General features: G+C 46.7%; 2 protein-coding genes across 2 annotated transcripts in view; both read right to left on the bottom strand.

Moving 5' to 3' along the window:
* Positions 1-2,230, bottom strand: part of LOC116944224 (beta-1-syntrophin-like) — a 48,972-nt gene extending 46,742 nt beyond the window's left edge. Inside the window, exon 1 of the mRNA XM_032957738.2 lies at positions 1,430-2,230. Coding sequence (XP_032813629.2) covers positions 1,430-1,982 — 553 coding nt within the window. The 5' untranslated portion in view covers positions 1,983-2,230. The remainder of the gene's footprint in view (positions 1-1,429) is intronic.
* Positions 2,231-11,269: 9,039 nt separating this feature from the next.
* Positions 11,270-20,168, bottom strand: DERL1 (derlin 1). The gene is made up of 8 exons (XM_032957739.2): positions 19,862-20,168; positions 16,228-16,339; positions 15,170-15,234; positions 14,608-14,634; positions 13,389-13,484; positions 12,746-12,798; positions 12,025-12,135; positions 11,270-11,567 (listed from the first exon to the last, which is right to left on the bottom strand). The coding sequence occupies exons 1-8, from the start codon at positions 20,021-20,023 to the stop codon at positions 11,408-11,410; spliced, it is 786 nt and encodes a 261-aa protein (XP_032813630.1). The 5' UTR covers positions 20,024-20,168; the 3' UTR covers positions 11,270-11,407.
* Positions 20,169-20,710: the final 542 nt, after the last annotated feature.

The following is a 20,710-nucleotide window of genomic DNA, read 5'->3' as shown; positions in this document are numbered from 1 at the left end:
CACCGGTGTTGGCCGTGAGCGGGAATTGAACTCGGGTCGCCGGGTTTCGTAGCGCAGCGCTCTAACCACTACACTACCGCTCCCCACCAAGCGCACACACACACAGATAAATACACTCAGACACACACAGGGAACTACGTACACGATGGCATAAGAGCCACGGGCCAGGTTCGAATATTCAACTTCCCACTGATATTTAAAAACGCATGACCCGGGGAATCGAACCTATGCTTGCAGAGAAGCAGGCATTGTGATTGCTGAGAGCACGGCGACTCGTCCATCACAAGTCGCCCTACAAGAGAACATTTGTCAGATCTTGAAGCTCTCAAAACTTTTTGACCACACCCAGCGCCAGTGGGTTTTTTTCATTACTTTAAACTTTCGATTCAACGGCGGCCTAGAACCAACCCGTCAAGTGGCATTTGCTTTAACAAGGCCCGGCTCTGCCGATGACGCCCCAGGAGGTCGAAAACGGTCACAGGTTCGCTTTTGTTTTTCTTGAGCAAGATTCTCGCGCTGGATGATGTTGGATGGTGTTGGGTTGAGAAGAGCCGACAGGCCGGTGGAATGATTACAACGCACGGCACGGACACTTTGGCCAAGTATTAACAGCGAACCATACCTGTCAACCCCTTATCAGTGCCCTACCTAATTACAGACCAATTTAGACCTTATTGGTCACCCCGTGCCCCTTATAAATCTCAGCGTCCATCCTACAAAGTCCCATCGCAAGAGAGAAACACATTTTTTGCCCCTATTGAAACGGCTGTACGCCGTATGGACCTGAAAACTCAATTTCCCTGTACAAGAATACGGGGTAATTCCGTATGGGTTGACAGGTATGGTAAATTTATACAGGGTGCGTAATGCAGAACGGATTAATGTTACTCGACAGCCAAGCACACGGTACGTAAACTGCATTATCACACTGTCAACTTAAACAGGACACGTAATACAACTACCTGGAATTACGTCACGCGACAACTTGCCACTATTAAAACATCGTAATCCGACGCAACATTCTAAATACATACCCCGGTAAGAGAACGCCATGCGGCGCTGGTGCTGTAATTACAATCTTGAGACACTTGCCACAAAAATCTGGAATCGCTCCCAAACTTTACATCTGCCATCAATCTCCCCAAAGTCGCTTAACGTGCCGACACCACTCATCGCTTTGACAAAATATATACACAGCCGCTAGGGCGAACACACACACATTAAAAAAAGTCGCTTACAACTAGCGACGAAACATCGCTAAGTTGGCTACAACTTGTAGCGACCGCCAGCCACCCCCCCTCCCCCCAGAATCAACGCCACTTCTCGGCGATGTTTAATGGCGAGTATTCATTCGAACAAGAAAAACAATACCGGCAAACACCGCCACCACCACCACGACCAACCAAACCCCCATCCCTCTCCGCCGCACCTTCCAGCAGCACGTCTCTGCCGGCCGTCTTGAGCGCCTGCACCGCGCGATCATGAGTCGCCTCCCTCAGGTCCGCTCCGTTCACCGCCAGGATCGCGTCCCCCACGTGCAGAGCTCCCGTCTGCTCGGCCGCGAGACCCGGGAAGATCTTCGAGATGACCACGGGCATTTTGTTCTCGCGACCGCCCTTGATGCTGATCCCCAAGCCGCCCGACTCTCGCTTCACCACGCGCACGAGGCGCTTCTGCTCCGTGGGCGGCTCGCCGACGCAGCCCAACGCGACCGCTCCTGGGCTCGGGCTAAGGCTGGGGCTCAGGTTGGGGCTCCGAATCCCGTTGGACAACCCCCCCGAAAGCGGCGTCGGCGAGGGGACCGGCGGCGTGCCGCCTCCCCCGTTGGCGGTGCCGTTGACGAGGGCCGTCGCTTCGTCGGGGCCCGAGAGCGTGAGCGCGTCCCGGGAGAGCGTCACGCGCACGCGGCCCCAGCGCCCTCCGCGCCCGAGCACCTCCAGCAACTCGCTCCTCGGCGCCACGCCGACACCGCAAGTCGCCATGACGGAGAGAGAGACCGCTGCCTTGCCCTGCCGTGCCCTCCTGCTTGTGAGCTGCCTCCTTATCCCGAGTCTGGCCAGCACGCTGCTGCTGCTGCCGCTGCTGCTGCTGCTCCGTGGAGCGCACGACCCCTCGCTGCGCAGACTTCCTAACCACGGGCGTCTCCCATCGGCGCGCCACCGTCATGTGACCGCGCGTGTTTGGTGCGCTCCGCGTGCGTGCGTGTGCACATTCTTTCATTCGCGTTCTCTCCCCCCCCCCGCCGCTCAGCCACTCACCGACCCAACCCACACCGCCCGGCTCTCTCTACCCACCCATTCACCCAACAATCCACTCTCCCTCCCTCCCCTATAGTGACTGCCTCCTCCTTCTCTTCCTACCCAACCCATCACTCCACCCACGCAATCCAACCATTCATTCACTTCTCTGTCCCTCTCTCCGATCCCTGTCGCCACCACCACCCCCCACCTTGTCAGCCTACTTCCGACTCCCTTCAAGCAGCCCTGCAGCACGAGTTTGCTTAATGGGGGGGGATATAAAAAATATATATGGGGGGGGGTCACGGTCAACGTCAAACAAGTGTTAAACAAACGTTAAACGCAAGTGTGAATCTCCAAGCTAAATAAATACTGCCATATAACTGGTGTTATTGTCCCGATATCGACTAAGGATATATCAAGGGGGGGGGGGGGCGCTGAGTCATTAGCAGGAGGGGGTTGTCGGAGAGGGGGGGGGGCTCAAAGCCCTGTCGCCTGCTGCAGTCAACCCTCCCGTCCCCCTCTGCCGCCTGCCATCAAACACCAACGAAGACAAACAGCACCACACCCCTCCTCCAGCCTCCAACAGGCTGCCCAAGGCGGCTAAGTTGCTGTTAGCGAGTGCATCTTATCAAAGCCCGCACGGTGCAACAAGGCTTGTGTATTGGTTGGTGAACCACGCCCGACCGCCTTTGTCTCTCCCCCCCCCCGTGTTGATATTCACACACCGCATCGGGTACCCATTTTGAGGATGGACTCGCCCTCGGGGGAAGACCCAGAACCGGTTCTGTTATCATTCGCCGCTGATGTTAGCCGTGGCTGGGAATCGAACTCGGGTCACCCGCCATTCATTCCGTGGCGTTGTTGCGCTAACCACGAGGCCACCGCTCCCCGCACCATCACGCGACCACCGGTCATGCTCGCCGAGCGGCTTTTGGCGAACAAATCGAACGGAGGCGGCGGTCACAGCGTCGCTATCTCTGCGGCCGTCTGGAACGTTCTTCCTTCCGATATTAGGAAACCACTGAGACCTTACGCACTTTTTAAATCATCTCGATTGAAAACTCATTTATTTAGAACTGCTTGTCGGTGCGTTTCAGTTTGTTGTCCCCCCCCCCCACGCACCTCCGATTAGCACGGTTGGGCTACGTACGGTGCGAAAGAAGTTCAACGTGCGCCTCCCCCCTCTCTGTGTGTACGGGGTAAGAACATTTCCGTTCGAGAGGCGACTTCGCCCGCTGCGCAGTGCGCGCGGCGCACACCTGAGAGTTCTACACGGACGCTAATGATTAATGCGTCGTAAAACGATAACAGAGCACGTGTCTCACCGGTAAGTCCACTTTCAAACAGGTAATACAAAAGAATGCACATGTATGGATGTCTAAGGGGCCATCCATAAATGACGTCACGCAATTTTGGACGATTTTTGACCCCCCCCCTCAAATATGACGTCACAAAGCTCTGCCCCCCCTCCCCCCCAAAAAAAATAAAACATGCTTCAAATCGCTTTGAACTATTGTCATTGTAGTGCGTATTTAATGTGGCGCTGCACTCTGATGTTGTAGGAGAAAACATGTATTAAAAAATCTATTTAATTAAGTAGAACGTGTTGTCTATATTTATTTAAAGTTGCGGATTTTGATGTAACGTCACATTTCTTACCCCCCCCCCCCTCGTCATACATCGTCACAAATGTCTGACTCCCCCCCCCCCTAGGTGCGTGACGTCATTTATGGACGGCCCCAAAATTAAACTTCTTTTTTTACTTTTACCAGGTAAGGCCCACTGAGCTGCATCGTTATTTTCCGGAAGCCAGCTGGCCACAAATGATAGCTCAACTACAGTAAGTGACTTATCATGTGGATATTTATAGCGGTCAAATACTGTACTCTATAAACGTATCCTTCCAACTGTGAAGGGAAAAACCAGAGGACCCAGAAAATAAAAAAAATCTTACGCGACCACGTAACGTTGCACGAATATTTCGCTGATATTTGCTCACAGATTTACGAGCTACAGCGACGCTCCTCGCAACGAAACAAACACAGAAGGCCCTCGTTCTCAAGCTGGAAAGCGTTGAAAAAAATGCCGGACCGCTCCTCCCGGGTTTGTGATTTGTCAACGGACGATCTCATACCTGTCAACCCCTTATCGGTGCCAAACTTATTACAGACCAATTCAAACCTTATTGGTCACACCCCCCGCGCCCCTTACAAATCTCAACGTTCATCCCACAAAGTCCCACCACAAGGGAGAAACACAAACAGCCAATTTTATTGTTGCTCGTATTGAAACGGCTGTACGGGTCAAACCGCGTGGGTTGACACGGCATGCGATCGCGCGCGAGTTAAATAGGCGCCTCGCCACACGATGCTCTGTGAACGTGTCACGGGTCACCCCGGCCTCCTCATTAACGACTCGACTTTGGCCTGTCAGCAACTAAAGAGTCACATGGACTGAGGCACGCGCACCTGTGCACGGGCAATACGCTGTGTGTGTACGGTTTAAGCCATGCATTTGCAGAACTCCATCCTGGCCTCACATTTAAATACATTAACAGTTCCCCAGAGTTTAACAGGCTGTTTAACAAACTCGACTCTGCTGGTGAGATCGAGAATGTTGAAACTGCTCCAGAGATTGCTTGCTTGACACAAATGTTGCTTGATAAAACTGGTCTTGATCGACAATCGACTGATGGACTAATGTGATCTGGCTGTCGCCTGGTGAAGCTAGTTGTAATTACTGGCGAAACGTTGCACTCCAATTGTAAATGTTGTGAGTTTACTCTCCAACCCACCGGTGTGCTGCACTCGTAACGATGTAGCATGTGTTATTTACGTGACAAACCTTACTAATTGGCTGTGTCGGGTGGTGGCGGGTTTAACGACACATTTATATTTACGTGATCTAACCAAAAACCCTCTACGATTGATCAAATGATCTTGTATTGTATTATGTATATATGTGGAGACAGAACGGAATTCTGATCATATATTTGATGTTATCCATAATGACCCAAGGCGCGGTGCGTAACGAGTTTGTGCAGCGTATATTAGCAGGGTTGGCTACGTACGGTGCGAAAGAAGTTCAACATACATACACACACGTACGTGCGGTGATGTGCAAAGGTGGACCAGAGGCGGAGTGTCAACCGAAAGAGGTCGCACAATCCAACGGGATGCGTACCGCCTCGTGTGCAGGAGCCAGGCGGACTGTCGCATCGCGAGACCGCGACATTTGACGACGGCTCGGAGAGGCCTGCGTCGAGCAGTGGATAAGACCACAGCTGAAGATGATGCTGCGGTTGTAGTGGATACAATTTGTGTGATTTCGCTGAGCATTTAAAAACACACGAGGACTGGCACGCCATTATGACTTCGCGTGCGGAAAATAATAATCCTCACTCGCTCCAAAACAGCAGATGCACACTTTTAACCCAATTATGCATTTATTTTACACGATAATTCCCGTTAAATCAAAGTGACAGGAATTCCCGCGCGAAGCCCCATGGTTGCAAGTCGTTCCTCCGTGGGGTGTCAGACGTGCTCTGTTATTGTTGTGGTCGTTTATAAGGACGAGTGGATGGCGCACCATCAGAGTTCAAGACGATGAGCAAAAGCAACCACCAGTGGCTTTTACAAATAACTTAACACGCCAACGCAGTGCCCAAGCGATTAAATAATTAAGCGTGCTCGGTTTGACAGTTTCATCATTAATCTCCGTTATTCTTGCCCCGGATTTTCCAGGATTTACAATGCAAATAAGTGCTCACTCTTCCCGTACATTTAATTAAGACTACCTTAATTAAGCAGACGATTGCATGTCGACACATTATTTTTTACCAAAATAGAGGCGTGAAAACCAGTATAATTGTTATAAATATATTAAAATGTCTGTTCATGACTGTATTTTTAAGTTATGGTTAAATTTACAATTGAATTTTGGTTGACAATCTAAAAATGCAGCTTTTACTAAAGGTGTAATAAGTGGCACATGTTGCGAATGGTCACAATAAATGACTCCACTAACAGTATAACATTATGGTGATAGTATGGGCCTCGAGTGTCCATGCCATTGCAAACAACAAAGTTAATAAGGCAAAGATGCAGCCCTGCATTCGCTTGCTCACGCCACTGCTGTCAGAAGTGATTCCACTAGAGGGGGCTCTAGAAGGGCTCGAGTTATCCAACTCTTACACGCTGACCAGACGCTTGGGAAGAGGTGGGAGTACAAAGACAAAGATCTTCCCGTATAGTCTTAACAGACTGCTGGGGAAAGTGCTGTTAGCGAGTAGCACCTATGAAGGCCGGCACGGCACACGATGGGGTGGATGACCAATACCACGCCCGTGGCGGTGTTTACGCACCGCACCAGGCACTCATTTGAGGCCGAGTCGACCTAGGGGGGGGCCCAGGACCGGTGCAGATAATCGTCACCGGGTGTTGGTGGCCGCGAGCGGGAATCGAACTTGGGTCGCCGGGTTCGTAGCGCCGTAATGGGTGGTGCAGTATAAATGGGTGGTGCACCACCCATTTATACTGCTGGGTGGACAGAGGTGGGGATTTAAGAAAAGTGCCTATGGTTTAAATTGACGTGCTCCCTCTGGATTGTGGATTGTATGTTCTCACTATTACACCATCAAAAACATCCAAACTGGAACATATTGGAACCAAATGATCAATTCCTACACGCGCGCGCAGAATTATCTAACGTTTTGTGAGAAAGGAGACGTATCCTTATTAATAGATTAAACAATCGATCACATCCGTATATTTTATGAACGCACACAACTCGAGTGAGTGCCTACTACAGGATTCAGAGTAAGGAAACACCATCAAAGTTAACAACTTACAACCCCCCCCCCTCCAAAAAAAAACACCACACACATCGATACTTCAATTGTAAGGTCATCGCCTCGTCGAATGTGCAGCTTTGGTCGTGCGTTGTATAAAGGTGCACAACCACCCCTCTCACCCTTTGCACGTTCCGTGCGTTTCTGCCTCCCATGCAGTTTACCCTTTTAGAAAATCACGTGTGACGGATCACCGAATTTAACGCGCATTACTGATTGGTATATCCATCCCACTTGCTTTCACGCTAATTACATATTAAAGAGAGGGAGGAGGGGGGGCAGGCTAGGATACCACGTTTATACGCCTATGACGGAATCAACTCACAAGCTAAATCGGTTTTTACCCGGCAGAGTGCTTGGATGGGCGATTGCCATGCATATAATCATGTGTTTGTCGGCTGATGCGGGGCTACGTTGTTCAGCAGAGGGACAGTGCAGAATAATCAATCGTTGCACTATTGTCTGGGCACCCTGCCGACATTAACGCAGGCGGACCAGAGTGAAAGTGTGATGTATGGTCAAACAGCCCCGACGATCAGCACAGGATGGGGGACCTCATCCAGCAATGGACTGGCAAAGAGCTTCCCACACATGCCACCGTCTTTCATGCACAAACCGGGCCTACGACGGGAATCAACTTGTCTGAAGTGGCTACTTTTATGCGACCCGATGTAACTTCTCCGCAGAGGAAGTGGCTTTACCCATCACGACGGAAGTCGAAGCTGTTACGGAACACTTCCCAATTACACGCAGGTTGGGTCGACTTGTACAATGACACGCATCCCCTTTTTTATTTAGCTGCAATTGGCCTTGTTTCAGAAAGAAATACACTACAGCTCTTATCTGCAACCTGCCTTTGTAGCATAATAAGCAATTCTCAAATACACACCGACTGTACTCTACAAAGAAAACTAAATTAACATCCCGCCCGCCGCTAAGCTGCCGGCAGTTTGAGGAGACATCGGCCGCACTAAGATGTAAATAAAATAGGAAGGTATAAATAATTAAAGGCGAGGCGCAGACGAAACGATGCCCAACTTACTGTGGAAAGGATAATCAACGTCATCAATCATTGAACAAGTGGCGCTTAAGGAGCTATGCACCATGGGGGCATCTTGTGGTCACGACCCCCATTGCAGTCGCTGCCGGCTATGCATGGTCACAAGAGCGGGTCCCGTGTGGCCACAGGGGTATGTTGAACTAATTTCGCATGTTACGTAGCCCACCGTGCTGATCGGAGGTGGGATACATCACCAATGGAAGGTGACTGGGACCACGCCAACCCAACCACATCAACTATTGAATAACCAGGCGTGGTGGCACATCCAATGTGGATCCAGCATTTTGGAAGATGATGCATATTTGTAAAACTCCCGAAGCAAACCGGACAGATGGTCGTACAAAATTCAGGGTTCGTGAATAAAAGCCGTGTAGCCCTTAAGCCCTTACTTAGTGTCATCCCCACGTATGCATGGTAGATTTTGTCTGCATACTCTGGTTTATCACATGTAAAATATATACTCTTTAAAAATTAAATGGGCTAACATCCCAAAACCAGGATGGCTCCAGAAATGGTCTTGGGGCTCTCATGGATAAATAAATGATGTTCTCCACTTCATAATAATGCATGTAAAATAGCAGGTACTTGCACCCCAAATTACTTATTTATTCGTTTTCTGGCAACAGCTACAATACAACATTAAATAAATATTGCCTTGATATTTCTGCGTCTACTTTTTTTTTAAAAAACCGTGCTTTCACTCCGCCTTTATTGAACTACCCGACGACAGCCCACTAAAGTATTTTGTAAGGGCGACCTAAAAAAAATAAGGGACTTCATCGGCATTTTACTTCTACCAAAGCGAGCAAAGTCAGTCAGTCCATTGAGAGTCTGTGTTTTTTCTCTCTCGCAGATTCAAAAGTAGAAAATTGCGTAAGGAAATTGACACACGGGGATGTGAGGGCACACATTTCATACCCGTGCATACAAGACAAGTGACAATTCACTCCGTGGCAATTCAATTCGACTTTATGTAAATTCAGAGGTTTTTTTTGTTAAATCTAAACTAAAAAAACCTCTGGATATTGGTCGCGAAAGCCTACGTGTTAAACTTTATGTAAATTGTTATCAAAGTGGTGAATGTGCTGCCTCTAGTAGCCACAGGGAGCTACATTAACAAATGACATAAAACATACACAAATAATAATCGGTTCTTACACAATTCAATGCGTGTATCAGGAAACCAAGAATCAATTTTAATAGACGAATTGACGCACTGTTACACACCTAATGCGTACGCGTTCTAATGCACGTAGTATTTTGCACATGGTACATGAGAATAACTTTTTTTTGTACAATAACGAATTTTTTTTAAAGGATTTTGATGTGGACTTTGGCCAAAAACTAAAACCATACTGAGAAATAGTATTTGGCATGTGTGGCTTGTATCAAAGGATTCGGATTACCTGTGCATTTTTCACAAGTTATAAAAAAAACATGTGAAGTATGGACGGATGGACGCACATCATTAACACTGCTGTAACGTGTAAAAAATATATGGCAGGCTGCCATAACTCAGTGTTAACGATGAAGGTGATAGGGTCAGTTATGAATGTTTTCTAGAGCATGTTGCAAATCTTTCTCCAAATTATATTCCAATTGTGCAGTCAAGTCGTGAGAATGTTCCATTTAAAAACAGAAGTCTTTCAACACCCTGTGTTACGGATTGGACCCGAAATGTTACTTTTTTTTATCATGGAATCATGGTTATGAGATGCATGAGCTAATGTTAATTAATTTACCAGGATAGTCGCAACATTCAATTATCAGTGACATCCAACGGACAAGGACCTGGTGAAAGCATGGCAAAGTGCACACAAGCACCAACCACCAGAAATGCTGTAACAATTAAGGTACACGTGGATATGACATGAATTCATGCCACAAATCCTATCCTAACCTATGTGCCAGGGGAACCTAGATTGGCCAAAGGCTATGATGTACAGTAATCTGTAATCTTAAAATAAATAAATTAACAGACCCTTGTGGTTGACCTAGCTTAATACGATTAATTTAAATTTCATGTTTTCATCCTTCACAAGTTTATGCTTGTCAAAAGAAACGGTAATAACATGCATGACTATGAAAGCATTGAACAGCAGTGAAAATAAAAGCCACGTGAATTTCCAAAAATATTTTACTTTCTTGTGTTCTTGCAAATGATTTTGGTGCCTATGAAAGCATTATTTGTTTTTTATAACCCATCCAAACAGCACGTAAGTACTGTGATAAGCCACTAAAGGAGATATTGTCAGCGAAAAGTCAACCTTAACAGAGGGAACAACCAAATTGCTTCTCAGTTATTTTGAAACACCTACTGGACATTTCACAGATATTTTCACCGTTAAATCACAAAACTTTCTAAGCATTGTATTTTAAACCCAACGATCAAACCGAAATAACTTGCCAATCTAAGCTGCACGTACGCACTACACAATTAAAAGGAGGCTTTTAGCTCAATGTGTTTATTGACGATTTCAAAGCAATAGAAATAAGCCCGTATGTTGTTCCTTGTTTATGTTTCTTGTATCAATGTGTCACTGCACAGCTTTTTATGAGCATTATTTAAAATAAATCCAGGAAGTAAGACTTAAATATCGTTTTACTTTTTACACTGGGATCACTTTTTTTTCACGAACGTTGCATTAATGTACAATAATAAAAACAAAGAAAAATTGTGTCTCTTATGCCATGAATGAGAGGCTCGCCAAATTACCATACGCGCACTCATGCACGCGCACTCATGCACGCGCACTCATGCACGCGCACTCATGCACGCGCACAGATGCACGCGCACAGATGCACGCGCACAGATGCACGCGCACAGATGCACGCGCACAGATGCACGCGCATAGATGCACGCGCATAGATGCAGGCATATGCACAGAGCCCATGTTTGCACAAGGCCCAACAGTTTCCATCCCGTGATGACAGGTGGCACAACTGAGCAGGTTCACGAGTGCGACAGCTAAAGTCACGTGCTCCGGATGGACCAGTTCTCTTTTGCGTCGCTGTTGTCTGTGCAAGCCGGGGCCAGACGCTCATGCAGCCATGCAAACGCCCGAGGAGGCACACGCGCGCACACGGGTACACTCGGTCGCCGACAATAGCCCTGGGCTCTCAGATGCGTTTTCGGATTGTAACCCAATTATCGTGACGTCCAAACATCACGCTGAACAATATCGTGGAACAACCCGAATACACATCGAAGAGCTGTACACAGCACAACTGCGAACATCTACGCAGCAGTACCAGCCTTTAGTTCCCACCCAGCCTCTGGCCATCCCCCCATCGGTGACGGCCAAATGCTCCCCAGCCTCCCTGCGGGGGGGCATCCTGGTCGTCTGGTGGTCTCCTGCTGGGCGGAGGAACGCCAAAGCCGGCAATGCCGCCACGGCGACTCGGTAAGAGCCGGTACCTGGATGTACACATCGACATACGCACACACGGCCAAGTGTATTAAAGAAACGTTAAGGTGTGCCAGAGATTTAATTTTGCCATTAGCTAACCCTGCTCAGAAGCTAAGCATGGTTGAGCGTAAAATAATGCTTGGATGGGTGTTCATCATGACGGACATGAGTTATAGGCCGTCCGGCTATACAGTGTTCAGCAATGGGCAGTGTAGACAATCTGTTGTTGTCCTGCACTTCTGTGCTCCTACATCTATGCTCCCACCTTCACTATCCGACATTGACCGGTGTAGTGAAATAAATGCTATCCCTCGAGGGAGAACTAAATGACTGTCAGACTATAGCTCAGATGTAGTTTGTTGCTGGACATTTGGCATCTTGGTGCTCTGCTCAGAAACTGTGATAACAAAAAATATAACAGTGAACAGATTTCAAGTCACAGACATGTTGTGCAAAGCCACTTACAGGATGGATGGGGTGGAGATGAGCGTATGCCCACCAAAGTCTTGAGGGTACTTGAACATGAGGAAGAAGTAGAGGTGTCCCACGAAGATCCCGATTAGCTCATTCATCACCCTAGGGGACAGGAGGACGGTACGAACAGTGGGGAAGGCTGCACCACCGCAGATATATCTGGAAGCAACCGGCACCCACCCTACTTTATTAAACAACATCCATAACCTTATTCTTGGTTCTTTCGGTAAAGTCACGTAGAAGGGAAACAATAAAATAATACAAATATAAAACAATAAAATTATCACGACGTTTTCACACCTGATGATGACTGCTTGTGTTGCAGTCGAAACGCCGTGAGAATTTTATTGTTTTATATTTTTATTATTTTATTGTTTCCCTTCTACGTGACTTTACCGAAAGAACCAAGAATATGAATCCCTGCAGTCACAAAAGCTTTAAATCAAAATCCATAACCTTCTTTCTTAGCTTTCGAATGTACACTTCAGGCTTGAATTTTTACATAAACTGTGGTTAAACCGTCAATTAACTCATTTATTAACCTTGTTGGCAGCTACCAGCGTGCGATCTTCAAAGTACAGACTAATGAATTAGGCTACCGACATTGATTTTTACAACGGAGTCTGTGGTCCGTGATCTGCTTTGGCTCTGCGAATATCTGCGAGACGTGAGGCTTGCATTTGTTTTTCCCGCCGAGACCGAAAGTACTCACGATCCACGCAGGATGAAGTTGAAGCCCATGATGACCCAGGGAAGGTAGCAGGCCTGAAAAGTTAGGAAACGAAACAGGGCGACAACAACAGTAAGTCCTCGCTTCACGCACTTTCACACAATGCATTTCCTCGCTAGAACACCGTTCTTCTATTCAGAAACGCTATTCGCGGAACGAGGAACGCACCCGTTCAACCGCGGCTTCTGAGCAGTCGATGACAAGCTGCTTTCTGAGCTGCACGGCCGAGCGATGTGGGATTTCTGGGCAAGTGAAATTGTTGCATTTGTAGTTTTTTTTAATTTTCATAAGAGTAATAATTGTGACATGTCTCTATCCACCCTCTCCCTCACACACATCGCATATTTAAAAAAAGTAATTACCCTTATAAAACCATGGCCCGGAACGCAACCCCCCACCTTTTAAATTATTTATTGGGAAATTATTTTCGCTTCACACGGAACTTTTCCGCGTTAAATGAGGAATTCCTGTATATTTTAAATAAAAACGTGAACATAAAGCATCCATATCTGTGCCTGTGCGCATACCCCACCCCCCTCCCCCAAACTCAATTTCCCTTGCCTTCAACAAAGTGAGAAAAATGCAGTTTGGACACAGACAGAATGCCTTCCGTGATGTTGCTTACTTTAAAGGTGGTGCCAAACCAAAAGGTGACGATCTGGTCACGATTAAGTTGGGCCCACACGTACAGCACCGAGATGATGAGCGGGATCATCAGCAGCTGGACACAGAGCAGCAGCACACAAAGTCAGCCCCAAAAATTCACATCATTACAGTACTTGCCAAAAGCTTGAAACCATAAACCTGAGATGTGAACGACAGGTTTTTGGGCACACCTGCTGTCTTGATCCTGTTCAATTGTGTGCAATGGAAGTTTGTGAATCCTTGAAATACACCATTGCTTGGTCCAAAGTCTTTCCCTTCTACCCCTTTGTAATTATATTGTTTCCTTTCCTGAGGCTCTTAACCTCTGCCCGATGTTCCCTTTCACCTCTCTACCCTCCTTGCCACCGTTGTGGTCTAGCGTAGTGATTCCATGACTTTCTCAATGCTCACTGGGACCATGCTTTGTTGGCGCCTGGATTTATTTATGGACCACCGTGGCCGTGCTATGACGATGCGCGGGGGACTTTTTGAAATCTGCAAGACTAGGTGGGATGAGTGGAATGACTGGCTTGACTGTGGCTGGTGGCGGGACAGTTTACTTTGCGATGTAGACTGGGATCGACTTCTTGATCTCCTTTGTGTACTGGACTTTTCCTGGGGATTCTTTGGTGTTTTTGGCCGCACGTGGTTCTAGCGCTTCTGTGAATAGTGCACGAGGTTGTTGCTGTTCCCTCTGAAGTCTCCATTGCTCTTTGGTCAAATCTCACATTTGTCACCATCATCCTGTTGATAACTTTTAATTTCTATGCATTATCAGAAGTGCTTTGTGACGAAGTTGCATTTAAGCACCAATTGCACATCATTTTCCTAAGCTGTTAACCCCCACGTGAGAATATTCACTGCAAGCCGAACAAATACCAGCGAGCGTAAACACTTTCAAAGTGTCGTGAGTCAGGAACTTTAATCAAGATGTAATGTTTATCCATTTTCAAATTAAACTCTAACACAGCAGGGAAGCGTCATGTTGATTGTCGCTTGTGGTTTGAAACAAACCTAAATGAACGTATTGCAAACTCATGCAGAGTGAATAAAAAATGAAATGAAGCGGATACCTGCTTTTCCTGAAAACAAGTAAACTGAGGAATAAATATTCCCTAGGGCTAAACTATCACATTTTGTTCAATTCGTTTCTTGTCTTTTAACGATATTAAACATATTTATTGAGCACAAATACTTACTGGCATGTCGACGATAATCCCAACAATCTGGCAACATAGTCAAGGTGTGATTAACAAACCTAGTGCTTCCTGAAATGTAATAATTACTCTGACATTCTTTTATTTATCCAAAAAAGCCACATCTCCTTAATATTATTTTTGAAGTTCCTGCTACATGACGATGTTTGACCTAATACATTTATGAGAATAATGCATGTGGGAGTAAACTAGCGTACTTATAAAACAAATTCAACCATACAAGCAGTTAACACTCAAAGCGCCACACAAAGGGATTCAAGAATCCATCGCTTTGCCATCACAACTCGTCAAGAACACCTGGCATTCCTAGACAGTCTCTCATCCAAGTCTGAACTACGCTCAACTCATTGTAGCCTCTGAAAGTTGATGAGCTGAGGAATTCAGCGAAATTTTCCCAAAGTTAACATAAAATGTTCACGAACGCAAAAAGTGCTAAGTCCTTTGTGGAGTCACCCGTACTAAGCTACCAAACAGAAACCTATTAATCGGTAAAAATTCACCCAAAAATCATGATTCAAATAGACAAACACGCAACGAAGGATACAGTGATACAAATCCAGTTGAAGAGAACCAGAAACAGGTAGTCTGCTGGCCGTCCATCAAAAACACCTGTGAAAAAAACCACACATTTTCTAAACATAAAAGTATACAAGATCACTCTAGTAAAGGTGACCGTTACAATTATTTTTTTCACTCAAAGTTACGCTCAAATGTACCTCTTAAAACATGAATTCATCCACACTCCACTATCAGGCACAGAGCTCATAAATTGTTCAGCAACATGCGCACCGTGTCCTGTACGATTTGTGCATTATTTATTTAGTTTAACCTTTTTCTGAATAGTTTATCTGGATGGTGATATCGGCATCATATAATGAGACAAAGTATCCATTAAGATCTCTCGCAGTGTGGCAACCCTTCATTAAGAAAAATGATCAACACAAGTGGATATCCCAGCGACCTTGAGATCCCCTCGTGTTAACTCTGGTCCACAAAGAAGTGGGCACTGCTTTTTCACCAGCCCTGCTGCAGAGAACAATGTTTGACGTTTGAGAGTCAAACGACTGTTTATCATTCTCTGCGCTAGAATATAGCCAAATGAAGTTACAAATTTAAGTTGATGGTTTTTGTGAATTGGTGACCAGCCTAAGAAATCACCTCATTACATTTGAGAACCAGTTTAAATTAAGAAAGCTGCCCGAATTTGAACCCAGGATCTCAGAGGTGCAGGCTCAGTGCTCTGATCCCCTGAGACACCCTGTCATGTCTAAATCAAGTAGCTTTACAAGAGACACATGTGAACCAGTTTAAAAAAATACATAAAGTTTAATCTATCATGCCTTAGTTCAGTTATCATGTTTACAACTTCATATGTAACTATGAAATAATTTACTTACAGTCCCTTCTTTCAATCCATAAGTGTGCTCCCCAGAATTTTTATATTTTAGGAAAAACATGATCAGCATTCAATGTTGGCAAGCGTATCTGCAGAATTTGCTACCCAGCTTTACCTCGTATTATGCATTTTCCAGCCAAGCATATTTTGTACCGTGTTCTGTAACATTATTCATGAGCCAGTTGCCCTTAAACGAAGCTCCTCACCAGTCTCGAGGCGTGTGGAATAGGAGTACAGGAAGTAGAGGTGAATGAGAAAGTGGAATCCCGTCTGCGGTGTCAGTGGGAAGAAGAGTGTTGCCGTGATGGGCCTCCAGATCTGAAACACAAGAGCGGCACACGCAAGTCTCCTTTACAGCGAGCCTCAGTAAACAAATTCAACTCAATCAGTATTTGCCATTTAATTGCTCAAACCCTTTCCCTGTGACTTTAAGTGATAACCTGAGCACCAGGAGTAGGAGGAAAACATGTAGAACAAGATTAATGTGGCTCAGGGAACAAAGCCCAGGAGTGACACAGCAGGTTTGTATTATCCAATAGGCACAGTAGGATCTTGATTTGAAGCTTTCGCGACTGCAGGAATCCATACTCTTTGGTTCTTTCGGTAAAATCACGTAGGTATAAAATAACCAAAGAGTATAGGCACAGTAGGCACCATGCCTCGGGCCTACAAAAACTGAAGGGCTTACGAAAACTATTTTTTTGTATGTATGACAAAAAAACAGATATCTTCTTTAATAAATATATTCATGGCCACAAGTTGCAATTTCTTTGCTGTGGCAACAAGTCGTTGGACTCGATGTGAGCCATATTACACCTAAAATAACTGTCAAACTAATCTTTAAGCTGAAACGAAAGTAAAGCAATATGGAGCTCGCCATGCAGTCGTCCTGTCAGAACATCCAATATATTCATGTTAAAATAGAAGACATTTTCACTTAAAATATTTTCAGGCTTACCCTGTTTTTTTATTTCAAATTAATTCTGCTTATCTGCAGCACACAGCGCACTCCCATCGAATTAAGGCACATACTAAATAATGGACAAAAGTACCGCGTGAAACAAGCGGAGTGACCGCGGTGGTACTAGTGACATGGGGCAGCAGTATCAACTGTAGAGCGTTATCACTTAAGGCCTGCGAACCAGAAGTGCCTAGGGCCTACATGAACATGAATCCGGCCCTGGACACAGCGGCCAAGGTGCATGGAATACAGGGTGCATGGAATACAGGGTGCATTGAATACAGGGTGCATGGAATACAGGGTGCATGGAATGGCGAAAGTGGATCCCGATAAGAACGAATCGGCTGACAAAATAGGCTGAAGGGAAAACTGCGCCTCTGGCTGGGGAGAAAAACATGTTCAGGCTTTGCAGAAGCAAGTGCTCAGGCTGTAGATAACAGTATTCTATAGACACAAGGGGACAAAGTACTCAAACTACAGAGAACAGCATGGCCAGGATTGGGAAAAAACAGACTGCTCTGGTTCAGCAACATCCTCAGACTATAGCACGTACAGACTCTAGTTAATGCTCCACATATATATTCAGCCCTATATAAATCCACTGCATGATGAAGAAGGCCTCTCTCCATGCTGTGTTGGTCACGGAGGCCGTTTGACCAGACTTAATAACCACACTGACCAATTTTAAGTTGATGCAGTAGGGCAGCTCAAGACCGGTTCAGATGTTAGCCATAGCCAAGAATCAACAAAGTTGCAGGATTCACAGCGCAGTGTGCTAACAACTGCACCACTGCTCCATCCCTGCAGGCAATGGTAGACTCCAGGCAATTCCTGGACGAAAGCTTTAAATCAAAATTCCTGGACAGTTTGCCGCTGTTCGACCCCGATAGGCAACGGCAAGATGTTTGCAACAATATGATCAGCCTGTATGGAACGGCATCCTCAAGACTACAGGAACAGCACATTCAGTTTGTCGGCTAAATAATTATCAGATTGTCGGCTGCTTAGACTAAAAAAGGGAACAAATTAGGTTATAGGAAACGGTGGACTGTGCTCAGTGCCGTATGTAGGAAACAGTCCTCCTTGCTTAGAAGGCCTTCAATAATGCCACTCCATCGAATATATTCGTGACTCACTCCTACGCTCCAAAATGAGTCCTCCGGTCGTCTTCCGGTTCCGACCTGCTGGTGTGCGTGCCGAGATCAAAACTTCTGTTCGATGGGCGACCGGGGCCTTTTCCGCCAGTCTCTCGGCTTATTCAAAACCCGCCTCAGTTGTCTAAGGCCTCTCTCTTCACCTCAATATTTATTATCTACGGGGTTTTAGTTAGTGAGGTGTTTTATTACGAGCCAGTGCGATTTTATTAGGGTTTTTACAGTGTTTTTTCCGAAATACATTAAATTGTTTTTTGATTTATACAGCGACCTCCAGGGTCAAAAGGTTAATTTAGAAGTGTAAATTATAATTATGTCCAGGATGTAGATACCACGGTGCTCAAGGCTGTTAAGAATAGACTGTTCAGCGAACAGGGTTCGCCAAGTAATAGTTGTGGCAACACACGTTGTCCTCTGGTGACGGGAAACAGCTTTCCTTAGGCTGTAAAGAACAGACAAAATCACGTTTGGGGCTCAAAACAACCGTGATGACGACGTAACGCCAGCACATTGTGCACGCACATTATACGGGCAACAGGGATGCTCCCGTTGTAGTGAACACTTCGCTTCTGGGTTTTTTTGTAGCTAGTAGGATCCTCAGGATGCGCTCAGACTGTAAATTATATCGCATGCAGATTGTGTAAATGGGGCCAAAGCACACATGTCAACCCATGCGGTTTACCCCGTATTAATGTACAGGGAAATTGAGTTTTCACGTCCATGGTATATCCCTTGTGATGGGACTTTGTAGAATGAACTTTGAGATGTATATGGTCACTGGGTTACCAATAAGGTCTGAATTGGTCTGTAATAAGGCAAGGCACCGATAAGGGGTTGACAGGTATGCCAAAGTGCTCCAATTATTATGCAAGAGCATCCTCATTCTGAGCAACAGCGTGCTTATACTGTACTTTCCGCTGAACTTCTGGCTGTAGGGAATAACACAGGCTACAGTGACTATCGTACTCTGGTCACATGAAACAGCCGAATCCGGTTGTAGGCTAAGTGTTCTCACGCTACAGGGCCAGTGGTAACACTGTGCTACTTTTGATTTAAAGCTTTCGTGACTGCAGGGATTCATATTCTTGGTTCTTTCGGTAAAGTCGCGTAGAAAGGAATCAATAAAATAATAAAACAATAAAATTCTCACGACGTTTCGACTGCTTGTGTTGCAGTCGAAACGTCGTGAGAATTTTATTGTTTAATATTTGTATTATTTGATTGTTTCCCTTCTACGTGGTGACTTTACCGAAAGAACCAAGAATACTGTGCTACTTTTCTATCGGTAAGTCTGTTCTATAGGCTTGTAACACTATAACCCACTCCAGCTGTACGGTCCCCACTGTGCTAATGGCTGTAGATGTCCATGCTTAGGCTGTAACGCTGCTAAATGCCTGAACACGACAGCACCTGACGTTGCAGACGACACAAGTCATCGGGATGCCACACTCAAGACTTATAAGCAACAGGCACCATTTTTGTCACTCCACTGTTGGATGAGTGCGGTCTCGCCACGCAAGTGCTGGTCATCATAAGGTGGGGGCCCTCTTCGCCCACACTTTGACCATACTTCACCACACCGTCCAGTGAGCGGCGTTTTGAGGAATGTAGACGCAACAAGTCCTGTAAGCACCCCTTGCTTCAACGTCGTGACCCCCCGAGCCTATAAGGGCGCTTGGCGGGTTGAGGGAAGGTGAGGTTCCCCACTCCCCCGCCCCTCGTCACCTGGAAGCGGCTGAACAGGCGCGTCGCGTCCAGCACCAGGGTGGCCGGGTCGAGCAGCCCGAACCTGCCCAGCAGTGGAAAGAGCACGGAGCCCGCGAACCAGTAGCGCGTCACCACGGGGATGCCGCGGAACCACTCCGCGATGTCCGTCGTCTCGGCCATGGCGAGTGCACGTGCGGGGTCGCGTCTAGCGTCTAGCGGCGGTCACCAATTACGAACTTGTATAATTGTTGGCGCTTTAATGAATTTCACTTAACGCTGACGACGGAAACTGCCATCAAACCAACACGCTCCCGTCTGCCAAATGACCGAGCGCACATCCGGTTGACGTCACGCCACTTCCGCTCTCGAACCTCCCCCCCACTCACCGCCCTTCCCAACACACCCGTAACCGAATTTCCCGGTCCGTGATTGGAGAAGGCGTGGGGCACGTGACGCGCGGAGGCGGCGGCCGAGACTTTTCCCGCCAATGGCGCGAGCGCGCGTGAGTGGCGGGGGGGCGGGGGGCCGGGCGCGCCCGGGTGACGTGGCGCGAGCTCCATTCACTTCCCGGGGGTTTGGTGCGCCTGCTCCGGAATCGATTCCATTTTAAACACCTCGCATTCGAATCCATCCAACTGTTATCGCTTTATTATCGATTCAACAGCTATTCTCACCTCATCGATTCCGCATCTACCAGATTGTGATTTCAGATTCGATTTGGATTAATTCGATTACATGAGAATCGAATCTAAATAACTCAGGTATGACTTAAGGGCCGTCCATAAATGACGTCACGCACCTGGGGGGGGGGTCAGACATGTGACGATGTGTGACGAGCGGGGGGGGGGGTTTGAGAAATGTGACGTC

This window comes from Petromyzon marinus, chromosome 20, assembly GCF_048934315.1.
Source record: "Petromyzon marinus isolate PM22_M1 ecotype Great Lakes invasive population chromosome 20, UKy_Petmar_22M1.pri1.0, whole genome shotgun sequence".
In the NCBI taxonomy this organism is placed as follows: domain Eukaryota; kingdom Metazoa; phylum Chordata; class Hyperoartia; order Petromyzontiformes; family Petromyzontidae; genus Petromyzon; species Petromyzon marinus.
The sequence above is the reverse complement of the archived record's forward strand: the minus strand, read 5'-3'. Positions and strand labels throughout refer to the sequence as shown.

Bases quoted from the DNA above. Each gene is read 5' to 3' on its own strand.
- DERL1 (XM_032957739.2), bottom strand. From the start codon at position 20,023: ATGGCCGAGACGACGGACATCGCGGAGTGGTTCCGCGGCATCCCCGTG. The intron at 14,635-15,169 runs GTATCCTTCGTT...CTATGTTGCCAG, and splicing joins TCAACTGGATTTGTATCACT to ATTGTTGGGATTATCGTCGA. The intron at 12,799-13,388 runs GTAAGCAACATC...CTAACTTTTCAG, and splicing joins GGTTTGGCACCACCTTTAAA to GCCTGCTACCTTCCCTGGGT.